The sequence below is a fragment of the Cibotium barometz genome, chromosome 22, assembly GCF_041138505.1.
Source record: "Cibotium barometz isolate CiBa-2024 chromosome 22, ASM4113850v1, whole genome shotgun sequence".
In the NCBI taxonomy this organism is placed as follows: Eukaryota; Viridiplantae; Streptophyta; class Polypodiopsida; order Cyatheales; family Cibotiaceae; genus Cibotium; species Cibotium barometz.
Window position 1 is genome coordinate 32,494,525 of NC_141067.1, and position 22,536 is coordinate 32,517,060.

Here is a 22,536-nt window from a genome sequence, read left to right on the forward strand (position 1 = left end):
AGCGAAAACATTATTTCCTAGATTTACTTTAAAATTTTAAGCAATTTCTCTTGCTGTTACGTAAATTTACAACAGCGCTCTGATACCAACTGTGAAATCCCACTGCCCCCTCTGCACACTGGATTCCCAGTAGCTAGCAGCGGAAGCAGCTCCCTCATGCGCAGGCAGGGTTCCCACTCAGGGCCTCGCCCTCGAATGTCTGGGGCACGAGACTAAGCTGGTGGTCATTCCGAAAACCGAAACCGAGAAAATTTCCCATGCCCAAAAAGCGCGGATGATTCCACCATTTTTATTTTCTTAACACAAATTTTTCTAACGAAGTCAAGATACTAAACTAACCTTCATCTGAATGAACCAGATAGAAGGGAAACTATCGAATCTAAAACTAAGTTGAGACCCTTTGATTCGGAGCTAAGGATCAAGGTTACAGAATGCATGAAATCGGCCCTCGCCCATTGTATCAAAAGCACACCATTTTTCACCATACCAAGGCTAATCAAGACCTGGGTAGGTTTTTGCCGCGCGTGAGCCGTCCTTTGAACACTCCCCGCCAGCTGTTGCAACCGAACTTCCCTTAGAAAAACACATATACCAAATGCTCCCTCCAGCATTCTGGCGTAAGACAGTCCTTTAAGAAAACAGGGTTTCTATGCAAGTTTTCATTTTTGATTTTCTTTTAAATATAAAGAGTATATCTTAAATCCGTATCCCAATACTTCTAGATCGCAGGTCTGCAGTCCCTGAGTGAAGTGCTAGGACACCTAAGGAGGATCCTGGAGGGTTCTGACCAGGCAATGCACGGGCTCGCGGTGCTTAGGACACCCATGCGTATGTCGTGGAAGATATATATGTATGATGACGAAAAATTATTGTAATCTGTTACTGGATCTCATTGCTGACTAGCTAGTCTCGAACGGAGAGTCCACAGTGATACTTGTTTTTGAGAAACAAGGAACTGGATGAAAATTTTGAGTTATGATATCTGTAACCAATAATTGTTTGTCAATGGATTGTTTTATATGTTAAAGTTTAAAGAGGAGTGTGTGCGTATCTGTATTCTAAAGCAAAAGTTAAGAAAGGCATTCAATTATGGGTGGGTGAGTACTTGTCTGGTTCTACCAATTCCAGTGGTTGTAACCCATGGGCCGGATGGGGCTAGAATCAGTAGAGTTTTAATAATAAAATTGATAATAGGAATACGTTTAGAACTCGAGTAGTTAAATAAAAGCCTGAAGACTTCTCTAATGAATAGATCAACGGCTGTGCCTGATTCAATTAGAAAAAAATTCATGGGATTTAAACATAGGATTAAAGAGAACTCTTATTTTGATATAAAAATTATGTGCATAAAAATCAATTTTGATGACAGTAACACTTTTATAATTAAAAAAATTCTTTTATGCATCTATTTATGCATAAAAATCAATTTTGATGAAAGTAACACTTTTACAATTTAAAAAAAATCTTTTATGCATAAAAATCAATTTTGATGAAAGTAACACTTTTATAATAATAAAATCAATTTTGATGAAAGTAACAATTTTATAATAATAAAAATTCTTTTATGCATATAAATCAATTTTGATGAAAGTAATACTTTTTTAATAATAAAAAAATTCTTTTATGCATCTATTTATGCATAAAAATCAATTTTGATGAAAGTAACACTTTTATAATTAAAAACAATTCTTTTATGCATCTATTTATGCATAAAAATCAATTTTGATGAAAGTTACACTTTTATTAAAAAAATTCTTTTATGCATCTATTTATGCATAAAAATAAATTTTGATGAAAGTAACACTTTTATAATTAAAAAAAATTCTTTCATGCATCTATTTATTTATAAAAATCAATTTTGATGAAAGTAACACTTTTATAATTTAAAAAAATTCTTTTATGCATCTATTTATGCATAAAATAACAAGAACCATTGGCCATGTTGATCATCTAGATAGTTGAAGGGAAAAAGGATTTAACCCATCAAGCGCAATCCTTAACATTTCGTGGTTCTATGAAGAAGTCAACCCATGTTCTGTCAATACATTGAAAGGCTTCACAATCCACCAAAACCCTTGAAGTCCCATCCATGCTACGATTCCAAGCAGGCCAATCCATGCACTTTAATATTAATGGGCTACCAAAAATATGATACATTATGGATTCAAAGAAAAATGGCAAAAGGCCTTGGAACACTTTATTCTTCATCCTTAGAATGAGATTCTTTACACTTTGGACAAGAGAAGGTACATTTTGTAGGAAATCAACATGAAAAAAAGCAAACTATCATCGGTGTCATCCCTAAGTGTTGCAATTCACTTAATGTTATTAACTCAATAAAAAAGCCATCACTAGAATTGATGTCATCCCTAAGTGTTACAGTTCACCTAAAGTTATTAACTTGTCAAAAAATGCCATCACTATTTATATCTATTTGCAACATGTACTGTAGCATGTCCAATGTGTGACAATTAAATGCATTGTTTATAAGCCATGCTGTTTCATTAACTACATTGAATACTATAGGTAACCTAACCAGGGATCCTTATAATGTAACTTGAGTACTTGAATCAAACTTGTAAATAAAAATAAAGCTTCCTTTTAAAAGAATGTGTACACATATTCACAAATTAAACTCATATGAAATGCTTGAGTTCTTATTGTTGTGCAAAGGTTGCAATCAAGGAGTGTTATAAAAGTGTGATTTCTACTTGAAAAAGGGCTTGATCAAAGATAATTAAGTACATGTTTGTGGTGATTAGTGTGCCTCCATTGGTATAGAAACACATGGAGAGAAAGCCATTAACTTGTCCTTAATTACTATCTCAAGTGAATCAAAGAATGTTATAAAATGCGAGCTCCCATATATGTAACATATGTACAAGCTGAGGTGTTCGAAGAGATCAAAAGTTGATGTGGGAGGAGTAGTCCCTAGTGCCAGCTCCCTCCCACCCCATCCATTCTTCCCAATCCTCCCAAGAGTTATCATTCACTCCCATCATGCCTTCCATGTAAGGATTGTGAGCATTAACTTGATCATCTCTTAAATAACCCAAGGCCAGCTACATTAACAATTGCAAAACAAAAACCATATATATGAGTGTATGTTTTGAGAGAATAAGTTTGATCATGTCTTAAGAAACACAAGAGCTGTTGTTGCAATACATATACACTAAGAACTTCATATCTTAATTAAGAAACCCAAAGACGAGTTGCAATACATATACACTAAGAACTTCATGTCTTAATTAAGAAACCCAAAGACCACTACGAACTTCATGTCTTAAGAAATCCAAAGACCAGTTCCAACCAAGAACTTCACTGTAAAGAAGGTAAAAATAATCAAGGCCCACAATTGTCTGATAAATGGCCTGCTTTACCTGATTGTAAGCTTGGTTTATTTTCATGAACTGGTGTGCACAAGAGTCTCCTTTGCATACATCTGGGTGGAACTGCAAGAATCAACATATATTTTCGATGAAGATGGCGACGTTGGTAGTGTGTGTGCTTGATTAATCAACAAGACAAGCTCCTAATCAAGTGTATTATCAAGGTACTATGCTAGCTTAAAATGCATAATTACCTGTAGAGCCAAGCGTCGATAAGCCTTTTTAATGTCCTGATGAGAGGCACCGAGGTCTACTCCTAGAGTGTGATGAGACTCAGAATATTGTGTAGAGCCACAGTACGCCTTAATGGTGATGGCTGACGGCTTGCTTAATTTGATACTCTTTCGTTTGAGGTAATTAAGATCGATTACATTAAAGTTCTCTTGTGATTTCCGATTAAGCATGCTTGTGAAGTCTACACTCATTGCAATAGCCATGGTTATATAGGACTAATTTAGAGACTAAACTAAATCAAGCAATGCGAATTCTTGTGGAATTAGTGCTTTTCTGGGCTGCGGGACGTAATTAGTCAAATAATATGAAACGTATATCTACATTAATAATACGTATAATAAGAGATACCTGTAGTACAGGAGGAGAAAATATATGCAGGGGATGTACACAGGAGAAACGTGACAGTGTTTGGGCTAATGAATCCAGATTAATCTGCAATTAGTGAGATGGACACTCAGTGAAACCCTAATCGAAACAAAGGTGCATTATATAGAGCGATTGATGTGCCGTGCCTATGATTATGGTTCTATAAGAGAAACAGTGCCAAACAATAAACTATACTAAAACCATCTATTAATTTCAAAATTTTAAACATAAATCACTTTTGTTAATGTATTTCGCCGGCTGCAGGAGACAAACGCCAAATACACAGGCTGTCATTCTATTGTAAATTAGACTATTTGACTGTATTGCATCTCATTTTTCTACACGTTTTAAGATTTTTCTACACGTTTTAAGATTCTTGAGCTGATTATTTTTTATAGGCTGCCAACCTCGCTGGTTTGTTGTATTCCCTGACCGGATATGAGGTAGTATTGCATGCTGCAATCATTAAATTATTATTGGAATTAAGAACACACCATAGTTAGATCTCTTTGATTCTTATAATTCTCACACACACACACCCCCTTCTCTCTCTCTCTCTCTCTCTCTCTCTCTCTCTCTCTCTCTCTCTCACACACACACACAGGCAATTTAGATAATAATCAGAAGAATAAACTAAAATTGAACTATAAAAACATGATTGCCTAGATGACTGATATATGTAGAGAACGGTTTAAACAGATATAATGACCTTAAATGACATGATAATGCTGACAAACACATTTGGTAATAAACTATTGTTATTTGTAAACAAATCACACAATGAAAAATTTGAGATCAATTCATAGAACTTTAACGAATATTGGAGTTTTAAAAAAAGAACATGGCACAAAGTTGATGAGTTCTCACCAATGGGTAGAGTCACATTAGGTCAACACAACACATTACCCCTAAAAAATCATAGCACTTTAAAGAAGATAGCCAAAAAAAAAAAAGGGCTTCACTAAAAGTTTTGCTATTCTAAATTTCTTAAAGCTTGGATGATTCCCTCACTAGTAGCCTTGCTAATAGAAAGGCTTTTGGTAGTTTAATAGCGTAAGTTTTGCAAGGGAAATAGCTTTGGTGCTTTTTTTCCCCGAGAGCCACTTTTAAATTTTGTGTATCTTATATTTTTTCCAAAAGTGGTACTTTTTTTTCCCCAAGAGCCACTTTTAAATTTTGCACATCTTATATTTTCTCCAAAAGTGATACTTTTCTTTTTTAAATGTTGTTAAGGTTTAGTTGGCCTCCTACCTTAGATTGTCGTGGTTCTGAAGCTGCTTGATGTTAACACCCTTTTGTAGGTGCGTTAGCCCAATGCTCTTCACCTCCCATTGATGTCCTCGTCATTTTAATCCCTTAAGCTAAGAGACCTCCTTCCCTCACTATATGAGAAGTTCTAGCCTATGCTACCCTCCTCACAAGTAGAGAAAATGCAAGTCTACCTATGTGTAAGAGTAGCCTACCTTTCCACATAAGCTTACCCATATTACAAAAGCAAGTGATGATACACACATATCAGAGCAAGAATGCAAGAGAGAAAGAGTTTTGAGCTCGTAAGAGTGTATGGGAAGCTTGATCTATTTCTAATGGAGAGAATGTGCGAGCCACAAGTAAAAATACACTACAACACATCAGGGGAATAGTACCAACATTTTCTAGCAATGTTGAGGGAGTGGGAATATCGAGGCTTTTATCATTGCTCAGCAATGACATTTTGCTGCTTAACATCGTTATTTCCCTGCTCAACACAACAAAATTGGGGGTATCATCATCTCCTCTAATGCCATCAATGCAAGCTCTGGGGCCATATTATGGTCTTGAGTAATTTTCTTATGTAGTCCATAAATGATGGGTTTCTAAGCATGGCATGAACTTCAAACCTAGTCTAGACTCTCCTGTGGTTCTTTTGAGGCTTCACCCCCTAAGGTTTCTAGCTAGGTGATGACCCTGTCTATACCCTCTCAAGATTCTTCGAGAATATAGGCTCCAAAGGTGGCATCTCTTATTTCATAACTCGAGACGATGCTTATGCATTGAGCCAAGCTATACAATCCCTTTCAAAACTAGGCTACACCCTTTTCATGTTGCCTTGTTAAGTCAATTTGGTGCATCTCTCAGCCAATTCTCTAATGAGATCCAATTGTAACCTCTCGCTCAAGGGCTTGCAGCTATAATTAGGCATCTCGTAACATATTCACTAGGTTCATCTCTTCAATTGAACACTACAAGAGCAATGAGGATTGAACACTACAAGAGGATGAGGGAATGTATACATGTAGTCATGCCATTAGTGAGAGAATGTAGTGAGAGAGTGGCAACTACACTGAGTGAATATTACAAGAGTATTGCATTACAATATGCAGCTATACACATGGCAATACAAATGGCTATATACACGGATATAGTTGAGTGTATAGCCACATGTATTCACTAACTGAGATAAAATGTGAGAGGCATACCCGAGAGTAGAATTTTTATAGACACCAGAGAGAAAATGTGTGTTGGTTTATGTTGGCATGTAATAGAGGTTTCTAAGAGAGACCAATTATTATGCTAGTGTGTTGGTTTGTGTTGGGAGGGTATATAGTTGCCCAAGAGATACCAATCATGGTGCATCTTCATTTTCGAGAAGGACCCAGATCAATATGATCGTGTTTAGAAAGAAGAAATCATATAAAAAATATGAAATCAACATTGCTAATTCAGAAAATGAATAATGTATCAGGGTGAGCTTGGCTCGATATCGGCCACATCTTCAATTAAATCCATACATGCTAATCATTCTATCTCAAGATGCATATCTCCACCCATTGCAAGATCAACAAAAAGATCTATGTCGCTACTAGCTATAGTGGACTCCACATCATCATCATCATTATTGATATGTTTGGATTCGATTATGTCATTCTCATCTAGCTCTTGTCCGGTTGGTGCTGAATGCACGAGAGTAGTTGAGGGATTTGCTTGCTGTTGCTTGGGCCTCCATTCTTGTTGAACTATAGGTGAAGTTGTTGGGGTTGAAGTTGGAGGTAAGGTTTTCTTCACATTGTTCTTTTTTGGCAACCATATGATGGAATTACCATCATAGTATCCTTGTTGTTGAAGTACATGCACAGGTACCCATTTTTTATGAACACTGTAATTTGGTGGCCAATGTGCTTGGTGTTGAGGCTTTCTTCTTTGTGCAAGCTTAGGGGATTTTGGGATGCACTTGGGGACCCAAGCTTTGGTATTTCTTTAGTAATACCCTTGTGCTTGCAGTAATGTTTTTGGTACCCACACTTGTTGCATTGGTGGAGTTAAAGCTTTGAGGAACTTGCATAGGATTTTGTGGACGGTGTTGTGGAGTACTCTTCTTCTTCCTTGGCTTTCGAGTGCTTCGTTGAGAAAGAGGTTTTGACTGTCGAGGCACCCAAATTTGATTGGTACCTTCATAGTAGCCTTGAGCTACAAGTAGCTGCTTCTCCACCCACATTTTGATACTATTAAGATATCTTGATTGTGGTTGTCATGTGGAGTTTTCTTTTGGGGTGATTGGAAGGTTTGGAGCCCTCTTTGACTTTAACATTCCAAGTACAACCCCGAACCCTATTTAGCTTATTCATTTGAAGGCAGTTTGCTCGTACCATTTTCACTTCCAGTCCCTCCTCTCTCCATCACCAACCTTGTTTCATCATTTCCTATTTGAACCTATCTCCAAGCAGTGTCAACCTGCTAGTTGAAATTCCCCATTGATGGTGTTTTACTGTCATCTCTCAATGGAATATCTCTCAGGTAGGGTAGATAGGTGGGCTAAGTCCTTCAGCAAACTTACTTGTTTCAACACCTCTCCCTCCCCCTTTTAACTGCACATTCTTGGCTTTACCTTTCACCTGTCTGAGAGTGTTTATCCCCTTAGATTTGTATCTAACTCTAGTCCAACCCACATTCTCAGGATCCCCTTCATCCTTATTCGACATTTGGTCCCCTTGATTCCCTTTATCACCTTGAGTTCCAAAGGCTTCCCCTTTCTTTTCCCCATTTGCCCCCTCCTCTTTGTGCTCTTAATTACACTTCATATCATTGTTCATTCCACAGTCTCTAGCTATATGTCCAAAATTTCCACACCTACAAAAGGCTCCTAGGAAGCTCCCAAATTTTAACTTAAGTTCCATTTTCCCATATTCTTCCCAATCCATCTCAAGTGTTTTTGGGGTTTCCACTATAGTGTTCCTTGACACACATATTTTATTAGAATGTTGGTCGTTATCTTCTTCACTGGGGACATAAAGTAGTGGACCCAACACGCTAGCCAGTTATTTTAAGGCCAATCTCAACCAAGGGGGAGGCCTATAATATCAATCCAAACACGGCATGCTTCTCCGAGGCTACAATTAACATCAAAAGTAGGGTAAAAGGGTATTATATGTATCTGCTTCGAGCCCTTGATGAAAGGCAAGGCTCTTGCAAATAAATCAACCACCATCTAACTCCTCAGAAAGAGCACATTAAAGAACCCCTTTCCTAAGTAATAGACTTGTGCCACTGCTCTCTCATGAAATACTTCCTCTTGTAGCCATCTTCCCATCTCTGATTTTCTAGGCGGCTTCCCTACATAGAACAATATTGCACTACTCATAGAGAACACACCTATTTGTCTCTTGGCCAGTTCAAGCGAGATACTAATGCATACCTTGTTATGTCGAAGGTTCTCAGTCCACTGCCATTCTTTCAACCGCTCTGAGATCCAATCAAACTGACGCTACCTCATGACCTCAATCTCCTCTTGCACATCCCTTTCTCTCCTCATGTCCTCTGCATCCCATTCTCCCCATCCTCCTTCTCCCACCTCCTCTGGATGCTTCTAGCTACCAACCATCGCGATGCAACTTGCATGCGTGAGGCATGCTTTCGCGTTATGCAATCGTAGCATAGCTGCATGCAACAACACGTCGAAAATAAATCAATCACCTCGATTATTGCCCCCCACTCAGTCTCTCTAAGATCCTCAACTTAGACTATTTCGCAAAAGCTTTTCTATTAGCAAGGCTATTAGTGAGGGAATCATCCAAGCTTTAAGAAAATTTAGAATAGAATGCCTTTTTTGGCTACCTTTTTTAAAGGAGCCCTTGCTATCTTGAAGCCTTCTTGTAGTGCTATGATTTTTAGGGGTAATGTATTGTGTTAACGTTGTGTGTGTGTGTGTGTGTGTGTGTGTGTGTGTGTGTGTGAGAGAGAGAGAGAGAGAGAGAGAGGGGGGGGGTGTATCAATGATAAGAATCAAAGAGATGTAACTATGGTTTGTTCTTAATTCCAACAATAATTTAATGATTGGGGAATACAACAAATGTGTAGAAAAATAATAATGAGCTGCATCATGCATGGATTATAATAATGAGGACCAATCGTTTTATCATCAAATAATCTTAAAACGTGTACAAAAATGAGATGCAATACAGTCAAATAGTCTAATTTATAATAGAATGACAGCCTGTGTCTTTGGCGTTTGTCTCCTGCAGCCGGCTCAATACATTAACAAAAGTATTTTACGCTTAAAATTCTGAAATTAATAGATGGTTTTAGTATAGTTTAGTGTTTGGCACTGTTTCTCTTCCAGAACCATAATCATAGGCACGGCACGTCAATCGCTGTATATAATGCAGCTTTGTTTCAATTAGGATTTCACTGAGTGTCCCTGACTAATTGCAGATTAATCTGGGTTCTAATCATTAATTAGTCGAAACACTATCACGTTTCTCCTGTGTACATCCCCTGCATATATTTTCTCCTCCTGTACTGCAGGTATCTTGTATTATACGTATTATTACTGTAGATATACGTTCCATATTATTGGACTAATTACGTCCCGCAGGCCAGAAAAGCACTAATTCGCATTGCTTGATTTAGTTTAGTCTCTAAATTAGTCCTATATAACCATGGCTATTGCAATGAGAGCAGACTTCACAAGCATGTTTAATCGGAAAAAATCACAAGAGCACTTTAATGTAATCAATCTTAATTACCTCAAACGAAAGAGTATCAAATTAACCACACCATCAGCCATCACCATTAAGGCGTACTGTGGTTCTCTACAGTATTCCGAACCTCACCAAACTCTAGGAGTAGACCTCGCTGCCTCTCATCAGGATATTAAAAAGGCTTATCGACGCTTGGCTCTACAGGTAATTATGCTAAGCTGGCTAGTACCTTAATAATGAACTTAATTAGGAGCTTGTCTTGTTGATTAATCAAGCACTCACACTCATTGAAAATATATGTTGATTCTTGCAGTTCCACCCAGATGTATGCAAAGGAGACTCTTGTGAACACCAATTCATGAAAATAAACCAAGCTTACAAGCAGGTAAAGCATTTCATTTATCAGACAATTGTGGGCCTTGATTATTTTTACCTTCTTTACAGTGAAGTTCTTAGTGTATATGTATTGCAAGTGGTCTTTGGGTTTCTTAATTAAGACATGAAGTTCTTAGTGTATATGTATTGCAACTGGTCTTTTGGTTTCTTAAGACTCGTGTTACATATGTACTGCAACTAGTCTTTGTGTTTCTTAAGACATGATCAACCTTATGCTCTCAAAACATACACTCATATATATGGTTTTTGTTTTGCATTTGTTAATGTAGCTGGCCTTGGGTTATTTAAGAGATGATCAAGTTAATGCTCACAATCCTTACATGGAAGGCATGATGGGAGTGAATGATAACTCTTGGGAGGATTGGGAAGAATGGATGGGGTGGGAGGGAGCTGGTACTAGAGACTACTCCTCCCACATCAACTTCTGATCTCTTCGAACACCTCAGCTTCTACACATGTTATATATATGGGAGCTTGCATCTTATAACATTCTTTGATTCACTCTAGATGGTAATTAATGAAAAGTTAATGTCCTTCTCCATGTGTTTTTATACTTAGGGAGACATACTAATCACCACAAACATGTACTTAATTATCTTCAAGTTCCATTCATAAGTATAATGAAAGGGAACACACTAATTGGGAATTAGCCCTGGGCACCCGAAAATGTAAATAAATATGGACAATAAGGTCATGTGAACACACCATGTGCCTATAGAAATCAATTAGGGATGGACAGTTATATTTTTATAAACTTAATACTTGAATATTGAGCCCAAGCTCTTGGTTATGGTGGTACTCCCATTGGGTGTGTATGTGTGGTACTCAACTTGAGTGCATCTCTTTTCCTTACCCTCATCTCTTTCTTGCATTAGTATTAGAACCAAGCCTTCGATCCATCTTCTTCTTCCTTTCACTCACTTCTTGCAAAAAAGAATATTCAAAAAAGTGGTATGGTTCTTGATTTTCTTGTTTTCTTGATCTTTCCTCAACATTTTCAAGCATGGATAATTTTTCAAGTTTGATGCTAAGAACTCAAGCTATGGTGATCTTGAGTGCATCAAAGGCGTAAAAGTGAGCGATTTCGACAAGGATGGCCAAGACTTTACTATTTGGGCATGAGGACATGGAAATTTGGTGTGGAACAATATTTTTTTCCCTTTGGCCATGTGTCTGTGAAATCAATTTCAAAAAAAAATAAGCCTTTTCAAAGTATTGAATCAACTTTTGGGGAATTCCTTCTTAACATTAGGGTTCTCATGAGTCTCAAGCTTTGCTATGCTTTTTTACATGTCATCATTCAAGCTTCATTACACACATAAAGATCATTCTCACATCTTCATACATAAGATTGGGGCATGTCCATGAGGATTTGAGTTTCTTGGCATTCCCTTTCTCATATCTACATGTCGTGTGGGCTTCATTGCATGAAAGTTTGAGCATTGGACACCACTACATGCTTATGGAATGAAGATTAATGCCATTAATCATGCTTAAAGTTTGATTCAAATAGCATAAGTCATGTCATATGCTTATGTGAAGAAGCACATGCATTGGTATTGCATTCTTGTAGCTTTTGTTGGATTCTCCGCAGGGGGGGGGGGGGGGTCACTAATAAATATGTAAGCGTAGCACATGGGTTCAACACAAGGGATAATCCCTTTTTTACACATTTTGTACCATTTAAAGGGAGTATTCACATGTTGAGTGGAAAAAGGGTATGTTTTATTCATGAAAATTTCACAAATAAGGGATTTTTTAAATAGGACTTGAATGCATGTGATACAGAAGGTTTACTTATAGTGAACCCCCTGAGGTTGGATTATTGTGATGTGATGGATGGAAACAAGAGAAGAGCATGAGTACATCCTAAGAAGAGATCAATAGTGATGGTTAAATGAGCTTGAGTTTCATGCACATCATGCAAGTGACTCTTACCCTATCCCATGTAATTCATCAAGAAATTAGAATACACTATGGGAGGAGGGTCCCTTGGCATTCAATGGTGGAGAGGCCAAGGGGGAGTGTGTCATGAACTCTCCATGCCGTTGATTGCCTTGGAAAAGCAGTACGGAGGGGAATTAGGTACCCAGAGTGAAGAATTAGCCCCAACTCTTACCTTGGTAAGAGGGTTAGAAGGCTTGGGCATAAAGCTCTTCTCTGAAACCGTTCTTCTTTCAAACTACATTCGATTAGCCAAAGAGAAAGGTCATGCACATGACAATGGCAATGGCAATCAATTGGGCTTGAGACAAAGGTCATGACAATGTCATTGTTGGCAATGTGGATTATTATACTTTGAGCTAAGTTTGGAATTGAGATTTTGTTGCAAATGCCTCAAGATCGTGGCAAATGTTTTACAAATTGAGGTCAAATTTTGAGTTGAAAAAGTGGACATTTGTTATGAAAATGCTTTGGAGAATGAGATTTGGTGGCTTGGATGCAAAGGTCATGGTAAATTTTGACCAAATCCCTCTTTAACTATTTTAAAAAAACCCTAATTCAATCAAAAACCATAATTGTTTATTTGAAACCAAGCCTAGAATCTTGTTCCTCACACTTAGGGCTACATCAAGCTATCAAGCATTCAAATCAGAGGTCACAGACTTAGTCAAACCCTAGCGATTGACTTTCTTGATAAGTCAACTCTGCAGCAAGGGGTTCACTTTTTCAAAATTATTTTGGAGGACCCTTAACCTAATCATCAAGACCTATGCCGCAATGTAAAGAATGCAGAAATCGAAGCCCGTTTGAATAGTGTATCGAAAAGTGGGCCTGTGGTACAAAACCCAAAATAGAGAGATATAGCACTTATGAAAACTAAGATCCAAGGTGGTACAAATGTTTTTCTCATTATTAGAGACATGGCAAGCTATAGCACATCAAATTCTGACTCTATTTGAGCCATTTTCAACCTTTGCAAAGCTACAAATGAACATGGGGAATAGAGGAAGGACAGGAAAAGCATCTCACGATCCAAAACAAAATGGAGGATCATGCTAATACAACCTCCAATGAAATTGGGGTCTCTCAAGTGATTAATGAGAATGGTTAAGTGCAAGGTGAGGCATCACATGAGGGGCCAACTTTGCCAATTTCTAATTTTGATCATACACATGTCTCAAATGACTTGCAAGCTATCATGCAAGCCATAAAAAATATGATTGAAGGCATGTTTGCTTGATTTGATAGGAGGCAAGAGTAAATTTCACAAGAATTCCACAAGGTCAAAGTACCTCCTCCAATTGTACATGGCAAAAGCAAAGGAGTGGTGATTGAAGAACTGATTTATCAATGGTACTTGGGATAGGAGACCAACCAATGCTCATGTGAATTTGGGTAACTTTAGGGACAATAACCAAAGGGAAAATGATGAATTCAAAGGAGTAAAAGACAAGGTTAACTTCACTAAGTTTTATGGTGAGAGCATTTCCAATGAGTATTTCAAAGAATGGGCCAACAAATTGGACATGTACTCCGAGATTAGTGGAAGAAGTGAGAAGGCCAATGTCTACTTTGCCACTCTACATTTGGAAGGCTATGTCCATACTTGGTGGCAAGAATTACAAAGTTATGGTTATGTGGTCACTACTTGGGAGGCTTTCAAGGAAGAGATGAGCGATACCTTCACTTCTACACTCTAAAAGGACAAGCTCATATGTAAATGGGATGATTTAGAACAAAGTGGGAGTGTAAGAAAATACACTCATAAGTTTGTCAAGGTCATATTACATGTCAAGGAATTTGGTGAGTACTTAAATATTGTCAAGTACATCAAGGAATTGAAGCCAAACATTAGGGTTGATGTAAAGGCTCAAAAGCCTATCAATCTCAAGCAAGCAATGATGTTGGTGGTCGAGACCTATGAAGAACAGTATGCTATCCAAAGTTTTCACAAGAGCACTTATAAGGCTGACGTATCCTCTCCACCACCATGGAAGTCATCTAAAGAATCTTCTCCAACACCACTACCACCATTCCAAGGTATCGTACGGTATATGGTAGAGGTGCAAGGACCAACTTTAGATTTAGTAGGGCTCCTTCAAAGGGATCCATTGGTGACGGGAAAGCTTCTAATGCGGTGAAAAAAGAGCAATTTTGTTGAAGAGAATCGCATAAATGATTTGAGAAGTAAGGGTTTGTGCTACAAGTATGGCAAAAAATGGAGCAAAGAGCACCCACCAAATTCATGCAAAGCAAGGAATATGACACTAAACATGGTACTTTCCAAAGTGGTAGAGAATGCGCACAAGGATGACGTGGATAAATTTGATGAATGCATTAACTTCTTGTGTGATGATGAGGGTCATGATCCCGATGGTGAATTTCCTTTTAATCCAGAAGGATCAAATGAAGATAACTATGATAATGGATGTCTTACAACCATGTGTGTCAAAGAAGCAACAAGGCATGATCCAAAGTTGTGCACTCTTTCTTATGATGTTTATGTGGGATGCAAGGGTGCCAGGACTTTGAGGATTAAGGCTATGATCAATGGAAGAGTTGCTCATGTGCTTGTGGATACCGGTAGCACACATAGTTGTGTGAACAAGAGTTCATTGGGAAAACTAAAATTGCATCCCAAAGCCTTGTCTAAGTTGCATATGGTACAAGCGGCTAATTAACTCGGAGGGGTTCACCTAAAAATATGTAAGTATAGCATGTGAGTTCAAATGAAGGGGTTATTTAATTCAAAATTGTAAGGTAAATTTACAAAAGGTATTTTTTCAATCCATTTTGAAAAAGAACCTGTAAGTCCATAAAGAAAAGGGTTCATTTTATTCATGAAAAAATTATAAGTAAGGGGTTTTTTAAATACCCCTTGAACGTGTTGATATATCAAGCTCAACTAGTGTTATCGGCGACATTGATGACCCGCCTGGGTGACAGCTTCCGCACTTATGCCACTGGCATGGTTGGTGAGATTATGGTTAATATGCCGCCAGTGGATGACAGGTTGTGTGATAGCCACTTTGGAGTACTAGAGTTATGGTATAGATGGTTAAGCAGGGTCTGCAAGTGAGGTTAATCCTCAAGGATGTTTTGTGGAAGACTTGAAAAATCAGTGTCGCTTGGTTGCAAAGGGTAACAAAAATGGCAGGATGTTTACTTTGGATGTGAACATGCTTGAAGTAAGGGCAGCCATGTTTGCACATGGAACAAGTTTCATTGAAAATATTGACATATGGCACAAGCTCATTGGTCATGTGAATGTACAATGACGATTGAAGTCTATGCAGGCCCAAAATATTAGTGCAAGTACGCCAAAGCTTAAGATTGATGATATACACAAAAAAGTATGTGCAGCATGCCAGCTTAGTAACTCCTTGGTAAAGCAAGCCAAGCATGATTTCCCACATGAAGAGCATGTTAGTGCAAGGCTATTAGATGTCATACATTCAGATGTATGGGGACCGACCAAGATTGCAACAATTACAGGTTGCACGTCTTATGTTACATTCATTGATGACCACACTAGGAAAGTGTGGGTTTACTTCATGAAGGAGAAATTTAAGTTAGATGTTCGCTCACTTTCAGAGATTTAAATCCCTGGTCGAGAAGGAAAAAGGCATGCAAATAAAATGCCTGAGATCAGATGGTGTAGGAGAATATTTCTCCAATGAGTTTAGTGATTTCCTAAAGGGAGTCAGAAATCAAGAGACAATTTACATGCAGGTACACTCTACAACAGAATGGTGTTGTAGTAAGAAAAAAAAACACATTACAAAAGTGGCATGTGCCTTGATGGTGGCTGAAAAACATATGCCATATTATTTTTGGGCAAAAGCAGTAGCAGTTGTTGTGTACATTATGAACATGATACCCATTGCAGTTGCTCATGGTATTGTGACACAAAGTTGGGGTTTTGACTTCGGTCACTTCTTAGAATCAAAACACACTTGTATGAAACCTCACAGCCTCCTCACCTCCCTTTCTCTCCCTAGGTTAAGATAAAGATAAACACATCAAAGGTGAGATCATAATTCATGGAAGGAAAGATGAAAGACTTAGGAGAAGCAAGAATTTTTGCCAGTCTTGCAGTTCCAAACAAGAGGGCAATTCTTTGTTGGAAGAAAATCTTCCGACACTCAGGATTATGTGAATGGAAACATACGGGGAATGTTGGTAAGGTTCATCCGTTCGAATTGGGAGATTTGGACGGAACATCTTAAAGTAAAAGAATATAGCAATCACTTACAAGAGGATAAGATACATGGGATTTGCTTTTTGATAAGAGATTAAGAGGAATTAATCATTATTAAGAAGAAATAATGGCCAAAAGTCTATAAAAATAGAGATATACAAAGAATTACAATTTAAAACCCATATAGACTGTACAAAAGAGGATTACATACATACATAGATCTTGAAGAGAGCTTTGCGCGTATATAAAAACTTTCCAAAACCGGCAACCGAGCGAAAAGTTATGAGCATTTTACTACAAGACTAAATTTACCTAAAAGTTAGCAACTTTGGAAGAAATTATGATCATCAATGAAGTAAAGGATTAAAAAATTAGTTACATGAGTGGAAAGAGCATATAAAGAGCTTCCTAGCCATATGATAAATTTTAGAAACCAATACCCGAGTGATGAGTAATTACCGATTGAAATTTGGGTATTAGACCACAAAAACTGCACTTCCCTCTCTTTGCATGAAACCTCAATTTTCACATAGCCTCTTGCCTTTCATCTCCTTCATGATTCAAGCTAGAGGGTAAGGGTTAACATTGCTCAATCGTAAAGATCTACCTATGGTCCCCAAAGTCTTTCCACATGCTCATTACCGCTAAAACCATTGGTACCTCCAAAAAGGAGGGCGACAATAAGGCAAGGGCTACCTTGAGAAGTCACAGGCCCACCAAGATAATAACTCCTTATCCCACTTATCATGAATCATCAAAGAGGTCCAAAATTGGGTTAAGCATGAGGAGCTAATGCTAAATGAGACATTCACATGTAAAGAGAGTGTTTGAATAAGGGTTTGAAGATAAGAGAATGGTAATGACACAAAATGCTCAATTGAGGAGGCTTCATTCATTGATTTGAAAGGGAGAGGAGGGCTCCTTTTATAGGTGGAGAATCACCCTCTCTTCCATTGTTACAAATTACAACATAAAAATCTTCAACCCTTCAGTGACATAAGGGCAAATGTCACCATCAATTGTCCTCTTCGGCTAGGTCTTCTATTGATTATTAAATTGAAGACTTTTTTACTTTGAAAGTGTGATGAGATAATAGCCAAGTCTAAGTGGCATGTAGGTGGAGATCCCACTTACACATGGCGGAATTCTCCTCTTCCATGTAGGCATTCTAGAAGAATGTTTCCCAATTATGCACCTACACATGCCTTCCACACTCCACAACTTGTAGCCTTATGGTGAATACTATTTTAATAATACAATTAAAATCCATGTGAGCATGAAGGCCCACTTTTATTTTCCACATCACTAGCCTATCTACTATACTAAAGTATTTATCAAGCATACTTGTGGCATTTACAATGTGTGCACCCTAAATCAAGTAAAACTATTATATTTGAAGATAGAATACTGTTATCAGGGTAGCCGCCAAGCTACCGCATCACCACGCCATTATTCCATTGTGGGCGCTGCAATCTTCTTGGACAAGATTCCACCTTATTACCATTGAGAAACCATCAAAAAATGTACAAAATTGAAAATGACAGATATCAATTTTTCATGTCACATCTTTCCCCCCAGCAGATCCTCCATGCTTGTCTTGATGGTCTGCTGGCCATGGTGCTCGAGGGTAAAATATCTTTAGCCGGTACTCATTGGCACGTTCGGGAACCCCCTGGCTACTTGTATCCTCTAGAAGATAGGTGTTATTTTTGAACTTTTACTTTATCCTGAAGGGGCCTTCCCAACGTCGAAGAAGCTTCTTATCTAGCGTTTCTCCACACAGCCATCATACCTCATGAGACTAAGCTTCCTTGCTTGAGTTCTGGCTTCTTTTTCTTCTTTGTGAGAGTGTCATGCCTTGCCTTGTGCCGTTGTTGTGCAGCCTCCAAATTTTGAAGTGCCTAAAGTCGCCTCTCATCCAAGGTCTCCAGTTGTACTAGGCGTTGGGCATGTGTTTCTTCTTCATTATTCAAGCGTGCAAAAGATGTGCGAAGACTTGTGATTTCCAATTCTATTGGCAAAATAGCCTCCATTCTATAAGCTAACTGAAAAGGTATGAAACCAAGAGAGAGTTTGTGAGTTGTCCTATAAGCCCATAAGACCTCTGGCAAATGCACATCCCACTTTCTCTTCATAGTATCCACTAGCTTAGACAAAGATCCACAAAGCAGTCCATTAGTTTTTTCTACTAAACCATTACATTGGGGATAATAGGGAGTTGACATAGCATGCTTTATTTTTAATTTCTGCACCAAAGCTTCAATCAAGTCATTCCTGAAAGACCTCCCCCCATTCGTAAGGATTTCTAATAGTAGGCACCCAACTCGGGCACATATGTATTCCCTGAGAAAGGATGCCACAGCCACCACTGCTTTATTATTGACCATGGTCTTTGCTTCTGCCCACCTTGTTGCATAATCTGTGGCCACCAATATGTAATACTTCCCATGTGAGGAACGAGGAAGTGGGCCCACAAAATCTAATCCCCACCTTTCAAATGGACCATATACTGGGATAGGGTTGAAGGGTCCGAGAACCAATTGCTTACACCTATATGCCTGGCATACTTCACAGCTTTTCTGCACCACTCATAGACATCCTTGTTGAGTCGAGGCCAATAATAACCTATGCTAAGGATCCTCCGAGTTGTGCTGGTTGAGGCAAAGTGACCAGAATATTCATGACATAATTTCATAATCCTTTTAGATTCTTCCAGGCTCACTACCCTCCTAAGAATCTTATCCTTACCTTGCTTGTAAAGAACATCCCCCAGAATTGTGTAAGGATGAGCTTTCCTTTGCTTCTGTTGAGGATTCAATCCAGGAGGGAAGTATCCTGTATCTAAATAGTGTTGAACATCTTGGAGCTCAGGTCAACCTATATCCATTAATGCAAGAATAGCTACTTTGAAAAAAGCCAAAGTTTTAGTAGCCAATTCATCAGCCTTATTTTGATTATCCTTCATGTTAACATACACAAATTTACAAAACTCAAAAGCTTCTTTTAACTCCATTGCCCTTTCTTGGAGATTAGAACTCCTTGCCTTATATTCTCCTTTCATTTGTCGGATGACCAATTGCAAATTCCCTTTAACCTCTACCTCTTTAATTCCATCTTTTATGCAATCTTCTAATCCCCAAATTAATGCATTGTACTCAGCCACATTATTTGATATAGCCTTTGAAAATTCCCTACCCTTGGCCCATACCTCTTTTTCTTCTATATTAAATAAAACTATCCCCCCAGCCCCACATTGCCTGGAAGGGCTAAAGGCTCCATCAAAATGCATAGTGAAAGCAGTTGGTGGTGCCTCCAAATCTTTATATACTTCTTCCTTTGTTCTTGTTCCTTCTTCCTCTTTCTTCCTTTTATAAGCAAATGTGCAAGAGAGGCCCTAGTGGTGTTTTCTGTAATAAAAGTGAAAGAGAATTCTTGAAGCTCACAAATCCACTTTGCAAACTTCCCTACTGCAGAATTGGGTTTGCAGACCAAGAATTGTAAAGAAGGTTGAGATGTGAGGAAGAAAAAGGGCGAGGTAACAAGTATGACCTGAACTTCTTTACTGCAAAAACAAGAGACAAACCACCTTTTTCCATTTCACCATACCTCTCCTCTCGGCATTAGTTAGTTGTCGGCTTGCATAATAAACTGGTTGCATACGCCCTTGCTCTCCCCAAGAGTATAGCACCCACTGAATGTGATGAGACACTTGGGTTCACATAAAAATCCTCCCCCCACCTAGGAGAGGCTGCATAATTGGACTTTGACTCATGCATTCCTTGAGCAAACAAAAAGATTGAATTTGATCAGGCCCCCATTGAAAAGAAACATTCTTCTTTGTCAACAGATTTATAGGATACATCTTCTGAGAGAACATGTCAACAAAGCGTTGGTAATACTTTGTTTTATCCAAAATCCTCCTTACCTCCCTTACATTGGTAGGTGGTGGGAGGGCCACAATTTCCTGCACCTTCTCATGATCCATCTCTATGCCTTCTTGTGAGATAACATGTCCCAAGAGAACCACCTTCCTTCGTGCCAAGCGGCATTTTCTAGGATTAAGACATCCTTTTGCATCATCAATACTTTGCAAGGCCAACGTCAACTTTTCCAAGTGATCCATGCGGCTTGAATAAATACAAAAATCATCCAAAAAGAGCCTTATAAACTTTCCTAAGTAAGGTGCAAATACTTGACTCATGAAGCGTTGAAAAGTTGCTGGTGCATTGGTCAAGCCAAATGGCATCACCCTATAGGCATACACTCCCCAAGGGGTGATAAATGAGGTTTTCCTTTGATCTTCTTCACAAATCTGGATTTGAAGTATCCAGACACTGAATACAGCTCATGACCTGCAACTTGATCCAAAATCTCATCTTGAAAGGGTAGAGGATAATAATCCCTCTTTGTCAATGCATTCAGAGGGCGAAAGTCCACACACAAACACCATTTTCCACCCTTTTTGGGAGTGACTACAACTGGGCAAATCCACTCTGAATTCTCTAATTCAAAATTTTAAGGTAAATTTATAGAAATACATTTACAGAAAGGGTTTTTTTAATCAATTTTCAAAAAAATCGGTCAATTTATAAAGACAAAGGAGCCTTTTTATTCATGAAAAATTCACAGGTAAGGGGTTTTTTAAATACCCCTTGAACGCATGTTATACATAGGGTTTCTTAGTAGTGCACCCCCCAAGAAACCATGCCATTGGTATAAGTGCAGAAGCTATCGCCAGAAGCTATCGCTAAAGTGGATCATCAACATCTGCAGAAGCAATAGTTAAGCTCGATATCTTAACACCCCCCTCGAGCAACTGCACGCAGTAAGTTGCTAAACCTATGGATCTTCTCTATGCCCAATGCTTTCGTGTGAAGATGTCAGTCACTTGATCTTTTGTGCTAAAATATACTAGATATACATCACCTGTTAGAACCTTCTCCCTCACAAAGTGATAATGCATAGTCTCAATGTGCTTTGTTCTAGCATGGTATAATGGGTTGCTAGTGCCAACTATATGCTACTCATGTTGTCACAATAAATAAAAACTACCCTATCCACGAGCTCACCCATATCACCAAGTAGCTGCTATAACCAAGCTACCTATGGTAGCACCTCTATACTTGGGTCTCTATACTCAACAAGAACCCTATTGGCTTCTTCTTATACTGCTCCAACTCACAACGGCACTCCCAAAAGAAAACATAAAACTATTTGTAGATCTCCTTTCTCTGACACTACCAGCCCAATCAGCATATGTGTGCCCATGTGTTAAGATGTTAAGCTAAACATGAGCTAGCACTCATGTTATATCTGGGTGACTATTTCTGCACTTACATCACTAGCGTGTCTGGTAGGATGCTGACATGATAGATATTCGCCCCAGTGATTCTACATCTGGATTACACTAGCTACTAGTCCACCACTGAGTTTATTTATTGTGCGAGTTCACTCACTTAGCGTGTTCACATTATGGACCTCATGTACATAGTACTTTAGTACTTATGTTGTATTTCCCTTATCTTTTGGTAGAACCCTTTTGTTGAGAAGAAGAAGAACAATAATTTTCAGCCTCTCATCTTGTGTGTTCTCTTCTAGGGTTTGTGTGAGTGTGTGTGTACTTGCAAGAGCTCAAGATCTCTTCCTCCCTGTATCTTTTCATGGTATCAGAGCCTGGTTCATGCTAAGAAGCTGAGTAGCAAGAAAGAGAAGCACAGGAAGTGATACAAGGGTAAGAGCTTCACCTACTCTTCCCCCTTTTGTGTTGGCTACTAAACCCTTGTCAGAGCTCTTCGGGAGGCACCGACAAACAAACTCTGATTGAGGATCTATCTTCATGAAAGAGGAGCTACAAGGATCCTATTTTGTTCTTTGGACAAAAGTTATTTTGGCCAAAAATGCATTTCAGGTGTGTCTTGGCCTCTGTTTTCCAGTTCCCACGCGTTCACGTGCATTGCGGGTAAGTTTCGATTCTCTGTAAATTTCTGTTCTTGGAACTGTAGAAGGGCATTTGGTTGTATAGACACTTTGTGTACTGCAAAGAGGTCTT

At 38.5% G+C, this 22,536-nt stretch overlaps 2 protein-coding genes across 2 annotated transcripts; one reads left to right on the forward strand and one right to left on the reverse strand.

Moving 5' to 3' along the window:
• Positions 1-2,636: 2,636 nt before the first annotated feature.
• On the reverse strand, positions 2,637-4,065 carry LOC147626552 (chaperone protein dnaJ 8, chloroplastic-like). Its single transcript, XM_086816954.1, has 3 exons — positions 3,584-4,065; positions 3,381-3,452; positions 2,637-3,062 (listed from the first exon to the last, which is right to left on the reverse strand). Exons 1-3 carry the CDS (start codon positions 3,824-3,826, stop codon positions 2,904-2,906), a joined length of 474 nt encoding a protein of 157 aa, XP_086673080.1. The 5' UTR covers positions 3,827-4,065; the 3' UTR covers positions 2,637-2,903.
• Positions 4,066-9,596: 5,531 nt separating this feature from the next.
• On the forward strand, positions 9,597-11,340 carry LOC147626553 (chaperone protein dnaJ 8, chloroplastic-like). The gene is made up of 3 exons (XM_086816955.1): positions 9,597-10,150; positions 10,260-10,331; positions 10,612-11,340. Exons 1-3 carry the CDS (start codon positions 9,905-9,907, stop codon positions 10,768-10,770), a joined length of 477 nt encoding a protein of 158 aa, XP_086673081.1. The 5' UTR covers positions 9,597-9,904; the 3' UTR covers positions 10,771-11,340.
• Positions 11,341-22,536: the final 11,196 nt, after the last annotated feature.

Excerpts from the sequence above, each read along its gene's own strand:
- LOC147626552 (XM_086816954.1), bottom strand. The coding sequence starts at position 3,826 with ATGGCTATTGCAATGAGTGTAGACTTCACAAGCATGCTTAATCGGAAA. Across the intron at positions 3,453-3,583 it reads ATCGACGCTTGGCTCTACAG|TTCCACCCAGATGTATGCAA; the intron begins GTAATTATGCAT and ends TGATTCTTGCAG. Across the intron at positions 3,063-3,380 it reads TAAACCAAGCTTACAATCAG|CTGGCCTTGGGTTATTTAAG; the intron begins GTAAAGCAGGCC and ends TTGTTAATGTAG.
- LOC147626553 (XM_086816955.1), top strand. The coding sequence starts at position 9,905 with ATGGCTATTGCAATGAGAGCAGACTTCACAAGCATGTTTAATCGGAAA. Across the intron at positions 10,151-10,259 it reads ATCGACGCTTGGCTCTACAG|TTCCACCCAGATGTATGCAA; the intron begins GTAATTATGCTA and ends TGATTCTTGCAG. Across the intron at positions 10,332-10,611 it reads TAAACCAAGCTTACAAGCAG|CTGGCCTTGGGTTATTTAAG; the intron begins GTAAAGCATTTC and ends TTGTTAATGTAG.